The sequence below is a fragment of the Oncorhynchus mykiss genome, chromosome 7 (genome assembly GCF_057628025.1).
Source record: "Oncorhynchus mykiss isolate SJ-2025 chromosome 7, ASM5762802v1, whole genome shotgun sequence".
Lineage (NCBI taxonomy): Eukaryota > Metazoa > Chordata > Actinopteri > Salmoniformes > Salmonidae > Oncorhynchus > Oncorhynchus mykiss.
The window spans coordinates 71,564,292-71,586,449 of NC_143028.1; the positions used below are offsets into that span (position 1 = coordinate 71,564,292).

Below are 22,158 nucleotides of genomic sequence, written 5' to 3' on the forward strand. Positions count from 1 at the left end.
AAGGAATTTTGGAACTGTTCAAAATAAAAGTCTCCCACGTAATAGTAGAAAAGTGCCTTTAACCTGTATTTATTCAGGATGTATAAAAATCATTAACAGTTATTTATATTTGTTCATATTTTCGTGACGTTTACATTAAATGTGGGGTTTAGGTCAAATAAATGGCCCCAATGCAAATAACGTGCATTATTGTCTTATAGAGAAACGTGTATTTGTGCTGATGTTAAAGTGGGATGGGGAGTACTCAGTACGGTCTGTAGAATGGTGTCATTTCATGGGGCTCTGAATAATATATGTTACTGGGGTTTTACTCTGGGTGACTGGTCTCAGATTATCCCGTAGGCGAAGAAGCCAGATGTGGAGGTACTGGTCTGGGGTGGTTACACGTGGTCTGCGGTTATGAGGCCAGTTGGAAGTACTGCCAAATTCTCTAAAACAACATTGGAGGCAGCTTATGGTAGAGAAATGCACCTAAAATTCTCTGGCAACAACTCTGGTGGACATTCCTGCAATCAGCATGCCAATTGCAAACCCTCAAAACTTCTGTGGCATTGTGTTGTGTGACAAAATTGCACATTTTGGAGTGGCCTTCTATTGTCTCCAGCACAAGGTGTAATGATCATGCTGTTTAATCAGCTTCTTGATATGCCACACCTGTCAGGTGGATGGATTATCTTGGCAAATGAGAAATGCTCCCTAACAGGGATGTAAACAAGCTCATCAAACATGGGACAAACACTTTATATGTTGCGTTTATATTTTTTATTCCGTATACTGTACATCACTATTTTCTGAATGCATTGAGTGATTACTTAGAGCTGATCAAGTGAAACAGTCTCCTCACTTCAATAAGGCCATTTCACAGTTTGAAGCATTGATTTCAGGGGCATTTTCACAATCCATGGTTCATAAACAACTTAATTACAGTGGTGTAAAGGACATAGTTTAACGTTTTGTTCAGGAAATTCTACCTACAAATTTCTTAGCAAATTATCGACGATACATTCAGAGTCTATATTAAAATCTTTCAAGTAAGTGTGATGCCCAGGCAGTGTATGGCCAGACTACAAAACAACTGATAGTAGAACTGAGGGACATTTCTACAGACAGCATGGACCAATACCTTGTTGGTTTCAATCAAAATCAACAGAACAGAGCATGTGATATATCTAAGAATTCAAAGGGCTCTCAACATTCAAGTTGTTATGTAACCTATGCCCCACAGCCTGCTTGTAAAAATGGACATGGCTAGGATCAAATGACCTAGAAGCTTTATTCTACCTTGCATATTTAGCAAACATACATATACTATTTCCAGTATAGTCACATTTTCAGACGAATACCCACTTGAGAAATTGCATTCAAGTCATGGCCAACTTTGGCACATAAACTGCACTGAGACATCAACATTGTCAGTGGGCTATAGTTTAGAATTACTCAACAAATTGCTGTACAAAGACACATTTTGTCTAGTTGCATATGACAGGATAAGTAGTGTAGAGGTCCTCCACTTCAAGTCAAATCACATTTCATTGTTCACATACACTTTGGTCTGAAATAAGTCATTTACTTATGCACTGTCGAATTGAAGGACTGTGATTCCTCTCAACATAAAGACATTTCTAAGCCAACTCAGAGGAAACTGTTTTCAGTAACCACTGAGGATCTTGAAAATATAAGCAATGTGCCATACGATTAGCATTTTACCACAGACTTTTAAGACTTCCGAAAACCGGAAGTCTGAATGTGCTAGTGTTGCTGCGTGATGCTACTCCTATACACCTACGTAGGATACCCAACCCCCGACCACTAGAGACTTTATTTTCTAAAAATAAAAATAAAATAAAGTTCTATGAACGCACCTTTGCACCATAGCCTACTTTTTGGTTGTATATGTTTTTTCAGTGTCGCACCAGGAAAATAAATAGGCCCATAAAAAGTATAACTATTTTTCCCCAATGGAAATTCAGTAGAAACTTGATTTCAAAGTGTTACAATTGCTCCATCTTGAGGGGATATAATAGAATGTTATTCTATTCTAGATGTTAGATGTTGTAATTATCAAAGTATCTAGAACGATGGACCGTGTCCACAGTGGCAAGGTTGGTCTTTGCTCTGTAGGTTTTTGCCTTCTCTGTGAAAAACACATGCGCCGAATACAACCTTACTGTGTAGACCTTACTGTGAAATCCTTACTTACAAGCCCTTAACCAACAGTGCAGTTCAATAAATATTTACTAATATTTACTAATTTACTAATATTTACTATTTACAATGTAAATAGTCCAGGTGGCCATTTGATTAATTGTTCAGCAGTCTTATAGCTTGAGGGTAGAAGCTGTTAAGGAGCCTTTTGGACATAGACTTGGCGCTCCAGTACCGCTTGCCGTGCGGTAGCAGATAGAACCGTCTATGACTTAGGTGACTGGAGTCTTTGACAATTCTTTGGGCCTTCCTCTGACACCGCCTGGTATATAGGTCCTGGATGGCAGGAAGCTTGGCCCCAGTGATGTACTGGGCCGTACCCACTACACTCTGTAGCGCCTTACAGTCAGATACCGAGCAGTTGCCATATCAGGCAGCGATGCTCTCAATGGTGCAGCTGTAGAACTGGTAACTGCTGAAATAAAGGAAACACCAATGTAAAGTATCTTAATAGGGCATTGAGCCACCACGAGCCACCTTGGCAAAGATTTTACAGAGAGAGAGAGAGAGAGAGAGAGAGAGAGAGAGAGGAAATTGGGTCCCCTCTTGTCTCAGCCTCCAGTATTCATGCTGCAATAGTTTGTGTCGGGGGGCTAGGGTCAGTCTGTTATATCTGGAGTATTTCTCCTGTCTTATCCAGTGTCCTGTGTGAATTTAAGTATGCTCTCTCTAATTCTCTCTCTCTCTTTTTTTTTTCTCTCTCTCTCAGAGGACCTGAGCCTGCGGCTATGGAACCCTGACCTGTTCACCGGACATTCTACCATGTCCCAGACCTGCTGTTTTCAACTCTCTAGAGACAGCAGGAGCGGTAGAGATACTCTGAATGATCGGCTATGAAAAGCCAACTGACATTTACTCCTGAGTTGCTGACCTGTTGCATCCTCGACAACCACTGTGATTATTATTATTTGACCCTGCTGGTCAAATAATAATAATCACAGTGGTAGAGGGTGCAACAGGTCAGCACCTCAGGAGAAAATGTCAGTTCTGTTATAATCTGGCCACCCCTCATAGCCTGGTTCCTCTCTAGGTTTCTTCCTAGGTTCCAGCCTTTCTAGGGAGATTTCTACACCATGCTTCTACACCTGCATTGCTTGCTGTTTGGGGTTTTAGGCTGGGTTTCTATACAGCACTTTGTGACATCAGCTGATGTAAGAAGGGCTTTCTAAATACATTTGATTGATGATTGATTGGGTAGCAGGAATGTGGAATTAGAACTATTTTTGATTCCTGTCCAGTAACTATTTATATTATAGTCCACCATCTGTGACATCAGAAGGCAGACTTTATAAATGAATGGACAGAGGCAGGCAGTTTGCTAACACACCACCATAAATGGCATTGCAGCTTTCCTGAGATAGAGAGAGCGAGTTAAAAATTCCGGTAGGAGGATTCCTTTGTGTCGAACCGGAAGTTACATTACAACCCTGTAAGTGTTACGCCTGCACCCGCTCTCCCTGGCTCTCGAGGGCGCCAGGCTGCCCTTCATTACGCACACCTGTCACCATCATTAGCGCTCACAGGACTCACCTGGACTCCTTCACTTTGTTGATTGCCTTCCCTATTTCTGTCTGCTCCGTTATGTGTTCATGTCCAGATGGTGTCCTGTCCTGTTCCTTGTCCGTTGCTAATTAAATGTTCACTCCCTGTACCTGCTTCTCGTCTACCAGCGTCGATCCTTACAGAATGCTGACACCACTAAAAGAAGCATCAGGGAGTTTTTGTTTTTGTTTTGGTTGGTGAAGTCGGATCCGAGTGCCATTGCCGAGGGAACCGGGGGTGCCTCAGCTAGCTCGTCAGGCATCCACTCCTTAGCTGGCTCGAGAGGCACTCACCCCACGTCATACTTTAGCCGGCCCATCACCACGCCTCAACCATTAATGTCATTATATGTTCATGTCCAGATGCTGTCCTGTCCTGTTCCATGTCCGTTGCTAATTCAATGTTCCCTCCCTGTACTGGCTTCTCATCTACCAGCATCCAGCCTTGCAACAAGTTAATCAAACAAATATACACAAAAGTACAATAAGATATACAGTACAGTCGCACACAAAAAAGCCTTACAGCGTTCAGTCAACTAAAGGCAGCTGGATAAAACCTTTCTTCCACACACGTCACTGCAGTTCATCCTCCTACTGTAAACCCTTCTGTGTTAGGTGTGGTGCCAGCTGTGCAGGGGTCCCATGCCCTCCAGAGGTGCCCACGGTGCTGGACAAGCGGAGCTACTGCTAGGTGTGTGCCAGGCAGGAGGTTGAAGGCTGAACAGAGAGGTTTGTGTGTGACAGTCAAATCCATTATATGAACATGATAATGATAATAAGAGCTAGATTGGAGTGAGATGTAAGACTGTATCCCATTTTTTCATGCACAGCAAGTCTTTGACTGAGACCAATGTTGATTACCCAATTCCATAAATAATAGGAACATAGCCTAACTACTTCCAAATTCTCTTGTATTGTGAACAGCAGCCAAGGGTAATAATCCCACAATCTCCTGACGGACACAACAAGCATTATCAGCATTGATATTAATAGAGGGCAGCCATACAGTATCTTCTCCCTAGACCACATACACTATCCATTTGCCTCAAGTACTAAACTGATCAAAGTTCACTCTTCCCCTCCCCTCCCCGTCTCACGGCCTGTCTACTCCTCTCTCTGTGCCCAGGCTGGAACTCGCTGGGCTGTGAAGTGTACGGAATGCGCTTCGAGGAGGGCCAGACATTCCAGCAGTTGTGTGCACAGCTGTGCCACTGCCTGGTTGGTGGGGTGACCTGCGTGTCACTGTGCAGTAATGACCTCCAGGTGCCTGCCGCAGCCAACTGCCCCAACCCCCAGCTAGTGCACCAGCCAGGGAGGTGCTGCAGGGAATGGGTCTGTGACAGCCTAGGCAACAACATTTACCCAGACACCATAGCAGTAGGACAGTACTCAATAGGCGAAAGGCAAATAAGACTTCAACTTTTTCCTATTTGAATGAGTAATTGGGTGACACACGTTTAATTAGCATATTTCCAAATGCACGAACAAGATGCAGGGCTCATTTGCTCATCAAAATCATGACATTCTATGGTCCAACTTTAACTTGCAAAATGCAAGAACCTCTATGGTTCACTCAAGGCATAACACCTGTGAAGTTAAGGTTAGCATAAGGCTGTAGGAAAGCTTGAAATACTGTAGAAAAACAGAAACAATGTTTTGAGAGCCTCATGGGAAGCAAACTGGCAATGTTTTATCACGACTTCCACCGAAGTTGGCTCCTCTCCTTGTTCGGGTGGCGATCGGCGGTCAACGTCACCGGCTTTCTAGCCATCACCGCTCCCTTTTCCATTTGTTTTGTCTTGTTCCCTGCACACCTGGTTTTCATTCCCTAATCACACTGCCTGTATTTATTCCTCTGTTCCCCTCCATGTCTTTGTGTGAAATAATTTTTGTTACATGTTCGTGTGTACGCGCCAGGCTGTGTTTTTCCCGTTATTCTGTGGCTTTTCACGAGGGATGTTAATTGTACAACATTTGCTCAATTTTTGTAAATGTTTCGCGCATAGCACTTTTACCTTTGGCTTTTACCACTGGTTTTGACCCAGTGGCGTCTGTTTTATTTGCCTCTGCCTTAATAAAGTGTGCTCCTGTTCACAACTCTCTGCTCTCCTGCACCTGACATCTCCACCAGTAGGCACACCGTGACATGTTTGGAGTCTAAGCCACAGTTCACGCCCTTTACCCACCCTGCCACAAAACCCTAGCAAGCAAATCTGCTACAATTTCATTAATACACATTCTACTGCACACTTGATGGCAAATACTACACCTCCCAACCAATGTTCCCTCTAATTTTGGGGGGCAAATTTCTGGTCTGCTGAGCGCAAACGAACATTGTGAAAATTCTGTGCAACTTCCAGTGCGCATTTACTGTGACTGAGGTTGTACCCGCTTTAAGTTACAGTTTTAACAGTGGCTAAGTAGGCTACTTTGGCTATTTGATTATAATGTAGGCCTACCAGAGTGGTCTACCATCAAAAACTATGTAGAAAATGCATCCCATAACATTTTAACATGGAAGTAGCTGTTCTATCATTCAGCCTACAGTAGCAGCCAATGTGTGGAGTTCAGACAAGAAGGTGACTGAAAATGTTTTTGTGTTATTTAATGCAAGAAACCACAAATAAAATGAATTATTATTCCCATGCCAGTGTTACAGAGAATCAGACAAATTAGGCTACCCTTTGCCTATTGGCTACTTAGCTTACATATACTTGACTCAAAATACAACACTGACCCTTTAAGGCAAAAAAAAGCTCTTTACCTGACTTTCTTTTCAAAGATGTCTAGAAATGTACACGTTTTGTGCTCTTGTAGGATGCAATCACTCCCCCATTGCTGACTACAAATTATTTATAACTGGGCTAATAACTCACTAACTAGCAAAGAATATGAACAAAATGTGCACATGTGGCTACATGCAGCTCTTGCTTTCACCACAGCTGTAAAAACAATCCAGTTCAAAGTAAATGTCTTAGATCCATATATGGCAATGGTCTAATTACATATAGGCCTACTGCAGCTCTAATTGGTTATGCCGCACAGGTCTGTGTAGAATACAGGCTAAGTCTTGCACAATAGAATCCTACTCCAATGTGTTCCACCCAGAGCCGGAACTAGAATTTTATACATGGGGTGGCCAGGGGGTGGTCAAGGTTACTTCAGGGGGTCCAATGGCCATGACAGAAAATGCATCCTATGATTGCTGATTAGAAGTAGAAGTGATAATTCATTTAATCCAGAGTTCTTCAAAGTGGCAGATAGTTTGAATTACAGCTCTCTCTCTCTCACACACACACACACACACACACACACACACACACACACACACACACACACACACACACACACACACACACACACACACATTGGAGAGATTTGGGTCACTCTGTTTTCATGAATATATCATCTGGGTCTATAAGTGTTAAACATACAAATCAAATCAAATCAAAAATCAAATAAAATCAAATTCATTTATATAGCCCTTCTTACATCACCTGATATCTCAAAGTGCTGTACAGAAACCCAGCCTAAAACCCCAAACAACGCAGATGCTCGTTGGTGCGCGCGAGCAGTGTGGGTGCAATAATTGAATAACATGGATTTCTACATTTATTTTGCGGTGCGCACGACGTGTCCGGTCTGGTCAGCATGTAAGCATCCAATTACCCACATTTTAGTGTAATCTCAATCTTAATTACAAATCCCCATTGTCATGACTGTACCTTAAAATCAACTACCAGCCTAAGTTACTAGTTAGATCATGGCTAGCCCTACTCTGCAGTAAGTAACTTAGGTAGCTATCATTTCTTACACCTTTACGATAGCAAACAGGCAATCTGCAAATTGTGGTCATCTTTTGAGTAACATTAACAGATTGATAATAACACTTGTTCGTTTTGAGTTAAAGTACAAAAATCTATCTGAGTTAATTGATTTCAAATTGCTGAATGTCAACTTTCTGAACACTGACAGCCGTAGCCTACTAGTTACCCCACATTAGCTAAACATTCGTATACTGTAACTTACAACACTGCACTCTGTATGTGTATATTAATAGCACAGATGCAAACATAAGCAACAAAATACACAGAGAACTGTATCCCTTGGTCAAAATGTTGAAATGTAGTAACTACTTGCTTAAAGTCTTGAAATAACTTAGGTGCTGCAAAGACATGTACTGCTTGTTTGCCATGACAAAACATCCTGAAACGCAAAACACAGAGGAATTAGGATGCATTTCAGATATTTCCTGTTTGACAAAAGGGAGCAGTTCAATTGAACCTGCAAGGCAGTATTTACACAGTAGCATTCCAATGGAGTAATAACATCATTGAGACTCTGTTTTTGGTTAACACTTTCATTGAACCAGGTTTTACATAAAGCATTCATAACACCTTTATGAAAGCAGTCATAACAGTTTATGAATGTTACAGTATCATTCATAACAACGTTCTTAACACATGTTATGACTGGTTTCATGAAGGTGTTATGAATGCCTTATGTACGGATACCCCCTTCAAGTAAAGTACTACCCGTTTTTGCAGCTAGCCTACTGTAGATGCTTCAAAGGTGTGGAGTGTGTGCAAGGAGTCCAGTAGTTACAGCACAGCAGTAGACAGGCTGTATTGAATCCTGAAGTCAATTGTAATAAAGCATTGAAAACCTCCTAGATGTAAAGACCCTGTTTTGGGGACCTGCATGGTTCCGGTACCGGTTCCGACCAGCATTTTTGCTTATAAATCGATCTGTGGACAGCATAGATTGAAATGGCTTGCATTGAGCGGTCACCCTGATTCTCACGGGCACAGCAGGATGTGAAATCTGACACCACTTGAAGCTGGGATGTCGCTCCTACCATTTCCATTGGCTCTTCAACTCCAGGCTGAACCCTACGTCACAGCCACTAATAGAATCCTTACATCGTAGTGGAGCTGGAGAGAGAGGTTTCGTTGCTGTAGCACACTCAGAGATCGATTTATAGCCAGCAATTTTACTTGGTTCTATTGGAACTTGGTTCTATTAGTGATGCTTGACGCCTTGCAAATCCTTCCTCTCACATCTCCTCATTGATCTTTAGGAGCATATACCCATGTGGGTGATTGAAAGATGAACTGGGGTCCACACTCCAGTCCAGTTGGTGGTGGTAATGCACCTTAAAGTTGGTTGCGAAACTCCATATAAAGAAGAGGCCTGAAGGAGGAGAGATGACTAGAAACAAAATTGGTTTACCCTTTTATCTGTGGATTAACTGTTGGAGTAGAGGACCTGCATTTCAGGTAAAATAACAACACAATGTTTATATTCCAGGACAAATTAGCTAGCTAAATTGCCATAAATGTTTGCTTTTCAATCTGTCCACAAATTAATATAGTTGGTTCAGAGTTCGTTTTGATATTTCAACCTGCGTGTCCTGATCGCGTTTGGTGTGGGTGGACAAAATCAACATGCGTGCGTTGGCGCACTCAGACACTTGGACACTCGGACGCACTCGGACACTCGGACACTTGGACACTCGGACGCACTCGGACACTCGGATGCATTCGGACACTCGGACGCACTCGGACACTCGGACACTCGGACGCACTCAGACACTCGGATGCATTCGGACACTCGGACGCATTCGGACACTCGGACACTCAGACGCATTCGGACACTCGGACGCATTCGGACACTCGGACGCATTCGGACACTCGGACGCATTCGGACACTCGGACGCATTCGGACACTCGGATGCATTCGGACACCCGGACGCATTCGGACACTCGGACACTCAGACACATTCGGACACTCGGACACTCAGACGCATTCGGACACTCAGACGCATTCGGACACTCGGACACTCGGACGCATTCGGACACTCGGACGCATTCGGACACTCGGACGCATTCGGACACTCGGACGCATTCGGACACTCGGACACATTCGGACACTCGGACACTCGGACACATTCGGACACTCGGACACTCGGGCGCACTCGGACACTGGGACACTCGGGCGCACTCGGACACTCGGACGCGCTCGGACACTGGGACACCTGGATGCACTCGGACACTCGGACGCACTCGGACACTCGGACGCATTCGGACGCTCGGACGCTCGGATACTCGGACGCATTCGGACACTCGGACGCATTCGGACACTCGGACGCATTCTGACACTCGGACGCTCGGATACTCGGACGCATTCGGACACTCGGATGCATTCGGACACTCGGACGCATTCGGACACTCGGACACTCAGACGCACTTGGACACTCGGACGCTCGGATACTCGGACGCATTCGGATACTCGGACACTCGGACGCACTCGGACACTCGGACACTCGGACGCTCGGATACTCGGACGCATTCGGACACTCGGACGCTCGGATACTCGAATTTCAACCTGCGTGTCCTGATCGCGTTTGGTGTGGGTGGACAAAATCACCATGCGTGCGTTGGCGCACTCAGACACTTAGACACTTGGACACTCGGACGCACTCGGACACTCGGACACTTGGACACTCGGACGCACTCGGACACTCGGATGCATTCGGACACTCGGACGCACTCGAACACTCGGACACTCGGACGCACTCAGACACTCGGATGCATTCGGACACTCGGACGCATTCGGACACTCGGACACTCAGACGCATTCGGACACTCGGACGCATTCGGACACTCGGACGCATTCGGACACTCGGACGCATTCGGACACTCGGATGCATTCGGACACCCGGACGCATTCGGACACTCGGACACTCAGACGCATTCGGACACTCGGACACTCAGACGCATTCGGACACTCAGACGCATTCGGACACTCGTACACTCGGACGCATTCGGACACTCGGACGCATTCGGACACTCGGACGCATTCGGACACTCGGACGCATTGGGACACTCGGACACATTCGGACACTCGGACACTCGGACACATTCGGACACTCGGACACTCGGGCGCACTCGGACACTGGGACACTCGGGCGCACTCGGACACTCGGACGCGCTCGGACACTGGGACACCTGGATGCACTCGGACGCACTCGGACGCATTCGGACGCTCGGACGCTCGGATACTCGGACGCATTCGGACACTCGGACGCATTCTGACACTCGGACGCTCGGATACTCGGACGCATTCGGACACTCGGATGCATTCGGACACTCGGACGCATTCGGACACTCGGACACTCAGACGCACTTGGACACTCGGACGCTCGGATACTCGGACGCATTCGGATACTCGGACACTCGGACGCACTCGGACACTCGGACGCTCGGATACTCGGACGCATTCGGACACTCGGACGCTCGGATACTCGGATGCTCAGACACTCGGACGCATTATGACGCTCAGACGCACGAGCGGTGTGTTCAGCATGTTAGAAAATATGCACTAAACATACAAATATGTATTTTACAGTTGGTAAAGGAAGGTGAAATCTTTTAGTCAGTCATTCTATAGTTTGATTATACTATATTTAAAATTCAAAATGTCTTTGTTTCAGGTGCATGTAAACAACTGAATAACGTGAGAAAAGGGAAACCCGCACGCTGCTCTTGCTAGTATCACTCTTTATTAAGCTTTACATAGTGGCCTCTTGGCCTTTGTCAGAGCTTTTGTATTATACTATATTAAGAAATAATAGAAGTCATTCCAAGCCTTATTCATACAGCTTTGTTGAATAGGAAATACATCATATAAAATATTTGATATTTTTATCATATTTGTACTGTGTACTTGAGCTTGTGTCCTGTGACTACACCTCAGCAATTTATAACTATTTTTTACCAGAAAGGTGAGATTTCAGCCTTTCTTGGACTAGCATTACTAGTTATTGTTTATGGCCCTCTCATGGTAAATAATTCCTTTTGGGGATTATTTTGATTACATTTTTAAAATTAAATTTAGTTACATTAAACTGGTTAATGAACAATACATGTTTTTAATTAATTATTCATAAAATGTCCTTTGTGTGTATTAGCAAAGCCATATCCAACCACAATAACGTCACATGCCAAACCCCATGAGGCCAAAAGGCATCACATTGCCCTTGTCTTTCAACACGACCCAGTGGAAAGACCACCAGAGAGGGAGAGGTTGCATCAGGACTTTGGTGGTGATGCAGCTCACTCTCAGGGCAAGTACCTGAGCTACAAACTGCATCAAGCAGATCCCAGACTGGAGCCTCTGCTCCCACAGCTGTGGTCCAGGTGTCTTCACCCGCAGCTCAAACCAGAACTTGGCCTGCCGCTCATAGACCCAGACCAGACTGTGCCAAGTCAGGTTATGGCAGGCCACTGTCTTGCAGCACAGCAGGTCGCTTGAGGTGAGTGGGAGCTATCCTCACCTTTCTTTACCTCAAACACTTTGCAAATACTCTTACTGCTCAAACTGTCTGCCGGATTTGTTTTAAGGTTGGTTCAGGTAGGATGGATTGCCACTCCAGATGGTTGGTTCAGGTAGGATGGATTGCCACTCCAGATGGTTGGTTCAGGTAGGATGGATTACCTCTCCAGATGGTTGGTTCAGGTAGGATGGATTGCCACTCCAGATGGTTGGTTCAGGTAGGATAGATTGCCACTCCAGATGGTTGGTTCAAGTAGGATGGATTGCCTCTCCAGATGGTTGGTTCAGGTAGGATGGATTGCCTATCCAGATGGTTGGTTCAGGTAGGATGGATTGCCTCTCCAGATGGTTGGTTCAGGTAGGATGGATTGCCACTCCAGATGGTTGGTTCAGGTAGGATGGATTGCCACTCCAGATGGTTGGTTCAGGTAGGATGGATTGCCACTCCAGATGGTTGGTTCAGGTAGGATGGATTGCCACTCCAGATGGTTGGTTCAGGTAGGATGGATTGCCACTCCAGATGGTTGGTTCAGGTAGGATGGATTGCCACTCCAGATGGTTGGTTCAGGTAGGATGGATTGCCACTCCAGATGATTGGTTCAGGTAGGATGGATTGCCTCTCCAGATGATTGGTTCAGGTAGCATGGATTGCCTCTCCAGATGGTTGGTTCAGGTAGGATGGATTGCCACTCCAGATGGTTGGTTCAGGTAGGATGGATTGCCACTCCAGATGGTTGGTTCAGGTAGGATGGATTACCTCTCCAGATGGTTGGTTTAGGTAGGATGGATTGCCTCTCCAGATGGTTGGTTCAGGTAGGATGGATTGCCTCTCCAGATGGTTGGTTCAGGTAGGATGGATTGCCACTCCAGATGATTGGTTCAGGTAGCATGGATTGCCTCTCCAGATGGTTGGTTCAGGTAGGATGGATTGCCTCTCCAGATGGTTGGTTCAGGTGGGATGGATTGCCACTCCAGATGATTGGTTCAGGTAGCATGGATTGCCTCTCCAGATGGTTGGTTCAGGTAGGATGGATTGCCACTCCAGATGGTTGGTTCAGGTAGGATGGATTGCCTCTCCAGATGGTTGGTTCAGGTAGGATGGATTGCCACTCCAGATGGTTGGTTCAGGTAGGATGGATTGCCACTCCAGATGGTTGGTTCAGGTAGCATGGATTGCCTCTCCAGATGGTTGGTTCAGGTAGGATGGATTGCCACTCCAGATGGTTGGTTCAGGTAGGATGGATTACCACTCCAGATGATTGGTTCAGGTAGGATGGATTGCCACTCCAGATGGTTGGTTCAGGTAGGATGGATTGCCACTCCAGATGGTTGGTTCAGGTAGGATGGATTGCCACTCCAGATGGTTGGTTCAGGTAAGATGGATTGCCACTCCAGATGGTTGGTTCAGGTAGGATGGATTGCCACTCCAGATGGTTGGTTCAGGTAGGATGGATTGCCACTCCAGATGGTTGGTTCAGGTAGGATGGATTGCCACTCCAGATGGTTGGTTCAGGTAGGATGGATTGCCACTCCAGATGGTTGGTTCAGGTAGGATGGATTGCCTCTCCAGATGATTGGTTCAGGTAGGATGGATTGCCACTCCAGATGGTTGGTTCAGGTAGGATGGATTGCCACTCCAGATGGTTGGTTCAGGTAGGATGGATTGCCACTCCAGATGGTTGGTTCAGGTAGGATGGATTGCCACTCCAGATGGTTGGTTCAGGTAGGATGGATTGCCTCTCCAGATGGTTGGTTCAGGTAGGATGGATTGCCACTCCAGATGGTTGGTTCAGGTAGGATTTATTGCCACTCCAGATGGTTGGTTCAGGTAGGATGGATTGCCACTCCAGATGGTTGGTTCAGGTAGGATGGATTGCCACTCCAGATGGTTGGTTCAGGTAGCATGGATTGCCTCTCCAGATGGTTGGTTCAGGTAGGATGGATTGCCACTCCAGATGGTTGGTTCAGGTAGGATGGATTACCACTCCAGATGATTGGTTCAGGTAGGATGGATTGCCACTCCAGATGGTTGGTTCAGGTAGGATGGATTGCCACTCCAGATGGTTGGTTCAGGTAGGATGGATTGCCACTCCAGATGGTTGGTTCAGGTAAGATGGATTGCCACTCCAGATGGTTGGTTCAGGTAGGATGGATTGCCACTCCAGATGGTTGGTTCAGGTAGGATGGATTGCCACTCCAGATGGTTGGTTCAGGTAGGATGGATTGCCACTCCAGATGGTTGGTTCAGGTAGGATGGATTGCCACTCCAGATGGTTGGTTCAGGTAGGATGGATTGCCTCTCCAGATGATTGGTTCAGGTAGGATGGATTGCCACTCCAGATGGTTGGTTCAGGTAGGATGGATTGCCACTCCAGATGGTTGGTTCAGGTAGGATGGATTGCCACTCCAGATGGTTGGTTCAGGTAGGATGGATTGCCACTCCAGATGGTTGGTTCAGGTAGCATGGATTGCCACTCCAGATGGTTGGTTCAGGTAGGATGGATTGCCTCTCCAGATGGTTGGTTCAGGTAGGATGGATTGCCACTCCAGATGGTTGGTTCAGGTAAGATGGATTGCCACTCCAGATGGTTGGTTCAGGTAGGATGGATTGCCTCTCCAGATGATTGGTTCAGGTAGGATGGATTGCCACTCCAGATGGTTGGTTCAGGTAGGATGGATTGCCACTCCAGATGGTTGGTTCAGGTAGGATGGATTGCCACTCCAGATGGTTGGTTCAGGTAGGATGGATTGCCACTCCAGATGGTTGGTTCAGGTAGGATGGATTGCCACTCCAGATGGTTGGTTCAGGTAGGATGGATTGCCACTCCAGATGGTTGGTTCAGGTAGGATGGATTGCCACTCCAGATGGTTGGTTCAGGTAGGATGGATTGCCACTCCAGATGGTTGGTTCAGGTAGGATGGATTGCCACTCCAGATGGATAGACAGTTTGTGCATTTCATTCTCGTACCTCACTTTTTGGCAAATGGGAATAATTACTTGATATGGTTTACAATTATACCTTTACTTAGATTTAACTTTACTTACATTCACCATCAATTGATCATACATCTATACCATCAGAAGAATTGCATTATGAAGAACAGCAGTGAAAGTTATCGAAATATTTCATAGTTCATATTGATCAAATACGAGTTCATGCGAGAGATCAATCAGAATCATTCAATGTTATCAATAACTGTCTGATGCCCACTAGGCTAGGTACAGTATGTCTATTCAAGGGAACGGGTACCTGCAAGAGCAGCTATAGGTCTCCTTGACCCATTCGTCTGGAGCACCAGGGCTGTTTCAGCACGCGGGTCTGTAGACCCCGGTTCTGTGGCCTACAGTGTCCGGACGGCCGCTGCTGCAGCCCATACTGCACCAGGACTGTCTGCATGGCCTTTCATTGCCCCCAGGGCGAGAAGAGCCACCAGCAGGTGATGATGATTGAGTTCGGCTCCTGCCACCACTACAACTGTCCCCAGTCACAGCCTACAGGAGAGCCACACCCTGGCTTTAAAGTATAGGACCATGAAGAGTGAAACAGCCCCAACGCCAGAGGTAAGCAGGCCCTGTCAGTGAAGATACTGGACAGCGCTCTAAGCAGCGAATCGAAGGGTAGCATTAAATCAAACTTGCACTGCGTGGTTCCTGCACTGCTGAAAAAGCACCATTCATTTTTGCCCTGGAAACATGCTCAAATTCTTTGCATTACTTCAAATACATTTGAATGTGTAATAACAATGTTAATTTTTGACCAATGGTTGGGTCCCTTTAATTTAAATGTTTGTGTGTGAGAGTGAGAGTGAGAGAAAGAGAGAGAGAGAGAGAGAGCGAGAGAGAGAGAGAGAGAGAGAGAGAGAGAGAGAGAGGACAACTAATTGATGGATGGTGGTGGATGCTGAGGTGGAAGTCTATTGCAGCTGTGTCAGTTACCTCAAAGTAGACATGGAACTGAAACTACAGTAGGTAGTTACTGTAAGTAAGAATAGGTTACTGTGGATTCCAAATTACCTTTGTCTGCAAGCTTAGCTGTGAGTCATAATTCCTATAAAATTACAGTTGAACCAAATACATTTAAACTCAGTTTTTCACAATTCCTGACATTCAAACCTAGTAAAAAATCCCCTGTTTTAGGTCAGTTAGGATCACCACTTCATTTAAAGAATGTGAAATGTCAGAATAATAGTAGAGATAATGATTTATTTCAGCTTTTATATCTTTCATCACATTCCCAGTGGGTCAGAAGTTCACATACACTCAATTAGTGTTTGGCAGCATTGCCTTTAAATTGTTTAACTTGGGTCAAACGTTTCAGGTAGCCTTCCACAAGCTTCCCACAATAAGTTGGGTGAATTTTGGCCCATTCCTCCTGACAGAGCTGGTGTAACTGAGTCAGGTTTGTAGGCCTCCTTGCTCGCACACGCTTTTTCAGTTCTGCTCACAAATTTTCTATAGGATTGAGGTCAGGGCTTTGTGATGGCAACTCCAATACCTTGACTTTGTTGCCCTTAAGCCATTTGGCAAAACTTTGGATCTATGCTTGGGGTCAGTGTCCGTTTGGAAGACCCATTTGCGACCAAGCCTTAACTTCCTGACTGATGTCTTGAGATGTTACTTCAATATATATATCCACATAATTGTCCTACCTCATGATGCCATCTATTTTGTGAAGTGCACCAGTCCCTCCTGCGGCAAAGCACCCACACAACATGATGCTGCCACCCTCGTGCTTCACAGTTGGGATGGTGTTCTTCGGGCTTGCAAGCTCCCCCTTTTTCCTCCAAACATAACGATGGTCATTATGGCCAAACAGTTCTATTTTTGTTCTATCAGACCAGAAGACATGTCCCCATGTGCAGTTGCAAACCGTAGTCTGGCTTTTGTATGGCGATTTTGGAGCAGTGGCTTCTTCCTTGCTGAGCGGCCTTTCAAGTTATGTCGATAAGGGACTCGTTTTACTGTGGATATAGATACTTTTGTACCTGTTTCCTCCAACATCTTCACAAGGTCCTTTACTGTTGTTCTGGGATTGATTTGCACTTTTTGCACCATAGTACGTTCATCTCTAGGAGACAGAACGCGTTTCATACCTGAGCGGTATGATGGCTGCGTGGTCCCATGGTGTTTATACTTGCGTACTATTATTTGTACAGATGAACGTGGTATCTTTGGGCATTTGGAAATTGCTCCCAAGGATGAACCAGACTTGCGGAGGTCTACAATGTTTTTTCTGAGGTCTTGGCTGATTCCTTTTGATTTTCCCACGATGTCAAGAAAAGAGGCACTGAGTTTGAAGGTAGGCCTTAAAATACATCCACAGGTACACCTCCAATTGACTCAAATTATGTCAATTAGCCTATCAGAGGCTTCTAAAGCCATGACATCATTTTCTGGAATTTTCCAAGCTGTTTAAAGGCACAGTCAACTTAGTGTATGTAAACTTCTGACCCACTGGAATTGTGATACAGTGATTGTCATTTTTCCAACAATTGTTGGAAAAATTACTTGTGTCATGCACAAAGTAGATGTCCTAACCGACTTGTCAGAACTAAAGTTTGTTAACAAGGAATTTGCGGAGTGGTTGAAAAACAAGTTTTAAGACTCCAACCTAAGTGTTTGTAAACTTCCGACTTCAACTGTATATTATATTTTAAGTAATATTGTTATTATGTTATGATACAATGACCAAAAAGATGCCTGGATTACTATCTTGTAGATCGGTATTGATAATAACTAAAACATCACCAATAAAATATTGAACGTCTCACATTCAAGCCTTTATAGCCTATTGTTACTTATATCTTGCAAAAATAACTGTACTCTAGCTCTGCTAATTTCCTTCTGGATACAGTATCACATTGCTTCCAGTAAACTATGGAATTAAGGAAGTGCCCACGCAGGAAGTGGGCGCTCAATGAGCAAAATTACATTGAAAATACATATTTTAGAATTAATTTCCAGAATTTTGAATCAGGTTCATTTTAAGTGTGTTATACGGACATTGAAAATATGTAACTTGCTGATGTTGAAGATACATATTTTACAGACATTGAAAATAGGTATTTTACAGATGTTGAAAGACGTCCTTTTTTGGTCATTGTTCCTATGGCCATCTTTAAATCATACATACATTCACTTACATTTATACTGAACAAAAAAATAACGCAACATGTAAAGTGTTGGTCCCATGTTTCATGAGGTGAAATAAAAGATACCAGAAATATTTCAGATGCACAAACAAAAAAATTGTCTCAAATTTGGTGCATACAAATTTGATTACATCCCTGTTAGTGAGCATTTCTCCTTTGCCAAGATAAGGATCTCCACATTCTTCACCTGTGGGATCGTCTGAGACCAGCCACCTGGACAGCTGATGAAACTGAGGAGTATTTATGTCTGTAATAAAGCCCTTTGGTGGGGGTAAACGTATTCTGATTGGCTGGGCCTGGCTCCCCAGTGGGTGAAATCAAGACCAAATTTGAACCAAATATGGATGTCTATAATTGGTTCAGATTCGGTCCTGTCCGGAAGTCTGTGGACTTTGAAATCAATACCAATCTGGACCAAAAAAAACGACATTTGTGGACGTTAAAATCAAGGCCAGGGCCAACTGACCAAACGCGTATGTCTTTTCAACGTCCATGGATTTCTGTACTCACTGGGTGTAATATCTTTGGTTTCACCATGCTCAACATGATGGTGGACGGCTGCGATTTACGATGTGTTTCCATTACCAAGTTTCATTTCTTTCACTTCTGGGCGTCATCGATTCATATTCTATAGCTTGTGTTTAAACTTCACTTTGATCAAAAAGACGGGGAAAATGTCAGATGACAACAGCACACACGTTCTCAACATGACCGCATGTGAAGGAATTAACCTTCGTTTTACGCACAGATTTTTACCTGCTGTGTTCATGCTGGTGTTTGTCGTCGGGACATTTGCAAACTTCTGTGGGTTAAAAACTGTTTGTACAAGCTGGAAGAAAATTGGGAGTATAAACATATTCATTCTCAACCTTGGAATAGCTGACTTGCTGTACTTATTTACCTTACCATTTTTGGTTGTCTATTACGCGCTAAACAGTAAATGGATATTTGGACAAACATTCTGCAAGATCACGAGATTCTGCTTCAATTTGAATCTCTATGGCAGCATTGGGTTCCTGACATGCATTAGTATCTATCGATACCTCGGTATTGTGCACCCAATGAAAGTGATGGGAAAAATCCACACTCGCCACTCAGTGTCAATAAGTTTTCTTGTCTGGATTTTGGTTTTCATTCAGATACTTCCCGATATGTTCTTTGACAAGACAGCGCAAAATTCCTCATATTCGTGCTATGACTCGACAGCCGACGACTTTATCAAGGATTACCTTCCGTACAGTATTGGCTGGACCATTACCGGATTCGTTATACCATTACTGATCATTCTGGCTTGCTATGGACATATAGTAGTGGTCCTTGCCACCAAAGCCAATGTCAATACTTTGTTGAAACAACGATGTCTAAAACTAGTCATCATCTTGACTGTGCTGTTCTCAATTTGCTTTATCCCTTATCATGTTTTGAGAAATCTAAATTTGAAAATAAGGATTTTGAAAATGGAAGGCACCTGCAAAGCAAGCTTCGATGATATTTATGTTGCTCATCAAATCAGCCGCGGTTTGGTTTGCATGAATAGCGCAATCAATCCGTTAATTTATTTAGTTGGAAATGATGATTTCATCATGCGTTTTCATAATCTCAGCAAACAAGCCAGGATGTCTCTTGTTCAATGGACTGGTGCTGTGATTTACCGCAATACACCCGAGGCAGATCCAGCAACAGAAGAATCTTAACCAGTAAACTTTAAACCTAAACTTGACTGTCAGCTATTCTAGTATTTGATGTTGTCTACGCCATTATTGTACCAAAGGCCTGTAAGTATGTACATATGCTTTTCTTTACACTTTATGTATCATTCTCATAGTATTTTATTGTGTAAACGTGAGATCCTTTTTGTGGTTGAATGCCCTTGTGTAAAGTGAAATAATGTGCCATGCATTTAGTCAGTGATATGCAGAGCTAACTACTGGTTTCCATAACTATCTTAGATAAAAATGTGTAAATGCCCTTAGTCAATATGCATTTCAGATATTGCATAATAATTCCATGCATTCCAGCAGTTTATTACACATAGCCTACCAGCTGGATTATTCATTCATCTCTGTTGTCCATAAATAATAAAAAGGTATCAAGCTCAAAAGACTGTCCATCTTACCTTGTGCTTGAGATAATATCTACTCCTCCACAATTATTGTCTTCCCAGGGGAAACAGAAGATTTGAACTCCCTTACAATCCCTCAACACAAACATGCACTGGGAATCTATGTCCTATATGTTTATTAATGTCATATGACTGGTCAGTTGCTTTTCAGGTGAGGGTTACAGAACGGGGACTTGAGGCTCACTTCATTGAGAAGACTGAGCAAACATAGTGTTAATTTGTTTTATTTTTAATTATAACCTAATGGCAAATAGAGTAGTGAAAATAAGAGAACAACTACTAGTTTCCAGAGCTATCTTATATAAAAATGTGTCTACTCTCTCTTAGCAGACACAGACATTTTTTTCTCTCATCCTTACATAAAAGAGGGAGACTGTTTGACTGGCTAGGATGATAGCAGTTTATACCCTGGATAAATAACTTTCATGTAAGAACAGTTGATAAAAACAAAACAAACCACAAGTATGCTAGCATTCGAGTACAAGGAGTGGCTTGTCAGCACAAAACAAGTCTGTTTTTTAGGCTAATGTTAGTGGCATTGTCCACTTAGACTTATGAGCAGGAGTAATAGTAAATAGTGAATGACTGAATCCTCCAAGTCAAAGTTAGAGATTGATGATAAATAATCTAATTTAATTCACCCAGGCGTATTCAGAAGTCTCATTCTCCAGCAGCAAAAGCATGCAGTGATATTTCTCTCCACTCTGTCACTTTCACAGACCACTGAGAGAATTTCTGAGGACGCTGGGGTTGACATTAGTGCAGGCCTAGACTGTTTGTGTTATGAGAAAACGGTGCCAAAATAAGTCCAATTTAATTTGAAGTCTGCAGTGCAATGACTGGAATCTACGGCATTGATCATTTATAGCTAGGGAATGACCTCACCAGGTCAGCAGGTTAAGAAAACCATCAACCTACGATTTGCTATTAAATCAGATCAAAGTTTATTGGTTGTGTACTCAGTTTAGCAGGTGTTATAGTGGGTGCAGCAAAGTGGTTATGTTACTAACTTCTAACAATCGAGTCAAATGTCAAACAATTCAAATGAAGGGGGAAGAAAATCTAAAACGGAAGGACCAATCTGATTAACAACCCAAATACACTGTAGCAGTAATCAAATGCAATCTACATGTACAGAACCAAACAAAAGTTTGAACACACCTACTCGTTCCAGGGTTTTTAAAAATTATTCTTACTGTTTTCTACATTGTAGAATAATAGTGAAGACATCAAAACTATGAAATAGCACATGTGGAATCATTTAGTAACCAAAAAAGTGTTAAACAAATCAAAATAGATGTTATATTTGAGATTCTTCAAAAGCAGCCACCCTTTGCCTTGATGACAGCCTTGCACACTCTCTGTCCAAACTTTTGACTGGTACTGTATGTACACCGATGGGAATTTACACAAGATCAGCTAAGAATAACAGTGTGACAATGAGTGACAAGGAGTTGACATGATAGCACAAACAGATCTGTGACCAGGCTAAGGAACTTCTATCAGTCACACATACTGTACAACAGAGTTCAATGTACTCATTTATCTAAAAAACACTTGTTAAAGTGGCGATCAGCAGTGGAAACAATAACAAAGCGTACTCCACGCCCATATTTTGGTAAAAAGCTGAGGGATGTTGCTGTAGAACATTCAGTTTGTCATATGCTTCGTAAACAACAGGTGTAGACTAAGCCAATAGCTTAAGTTACTGTAACCACTCTTAAATTCATAGACATAGCTATGGATGCAAGGACTGACCATCCATTATATAAAACCTGTCTTTTTAACCATGTTTGAGGC

The 22,158-nt window shown here is 43.8% G+C and overlaps 1 protein-coding gene and 1 pseudogene across 1 annotated transcript; both read left to right on the top strand.

Annotated features, from left to right (window-relative positions):
• Positions 1–2,078: 2,078 nt before the first annotated feature.
• Positions 2,079–15,604, top strand: LOC149982669 (CCN family member 1-like; annotated as a pseudogene).
• Positions 15,605–18,553: 2,949 nt separating this feature from the next.
• On the top strand, positions 18,554–20,337 carry LOC110528530 (P2Y purinoceptor 1). Its single transcript, XM_021610642.3, has one exon. The coding sequence runs from the start codon at positions 18,911–18,913 to the stop codon at positions 19,928–19,930; it is 1,020 nt and encodes a 339-aa protein (XP_021466317.3). The 5' UTR covers positions 18,554–18,910; the 3' UTR covers positions 19,931–20,337.
• The last annotated feature ends 1,821 nt before the right edge of the window (positions 20,338–22,158 follow it).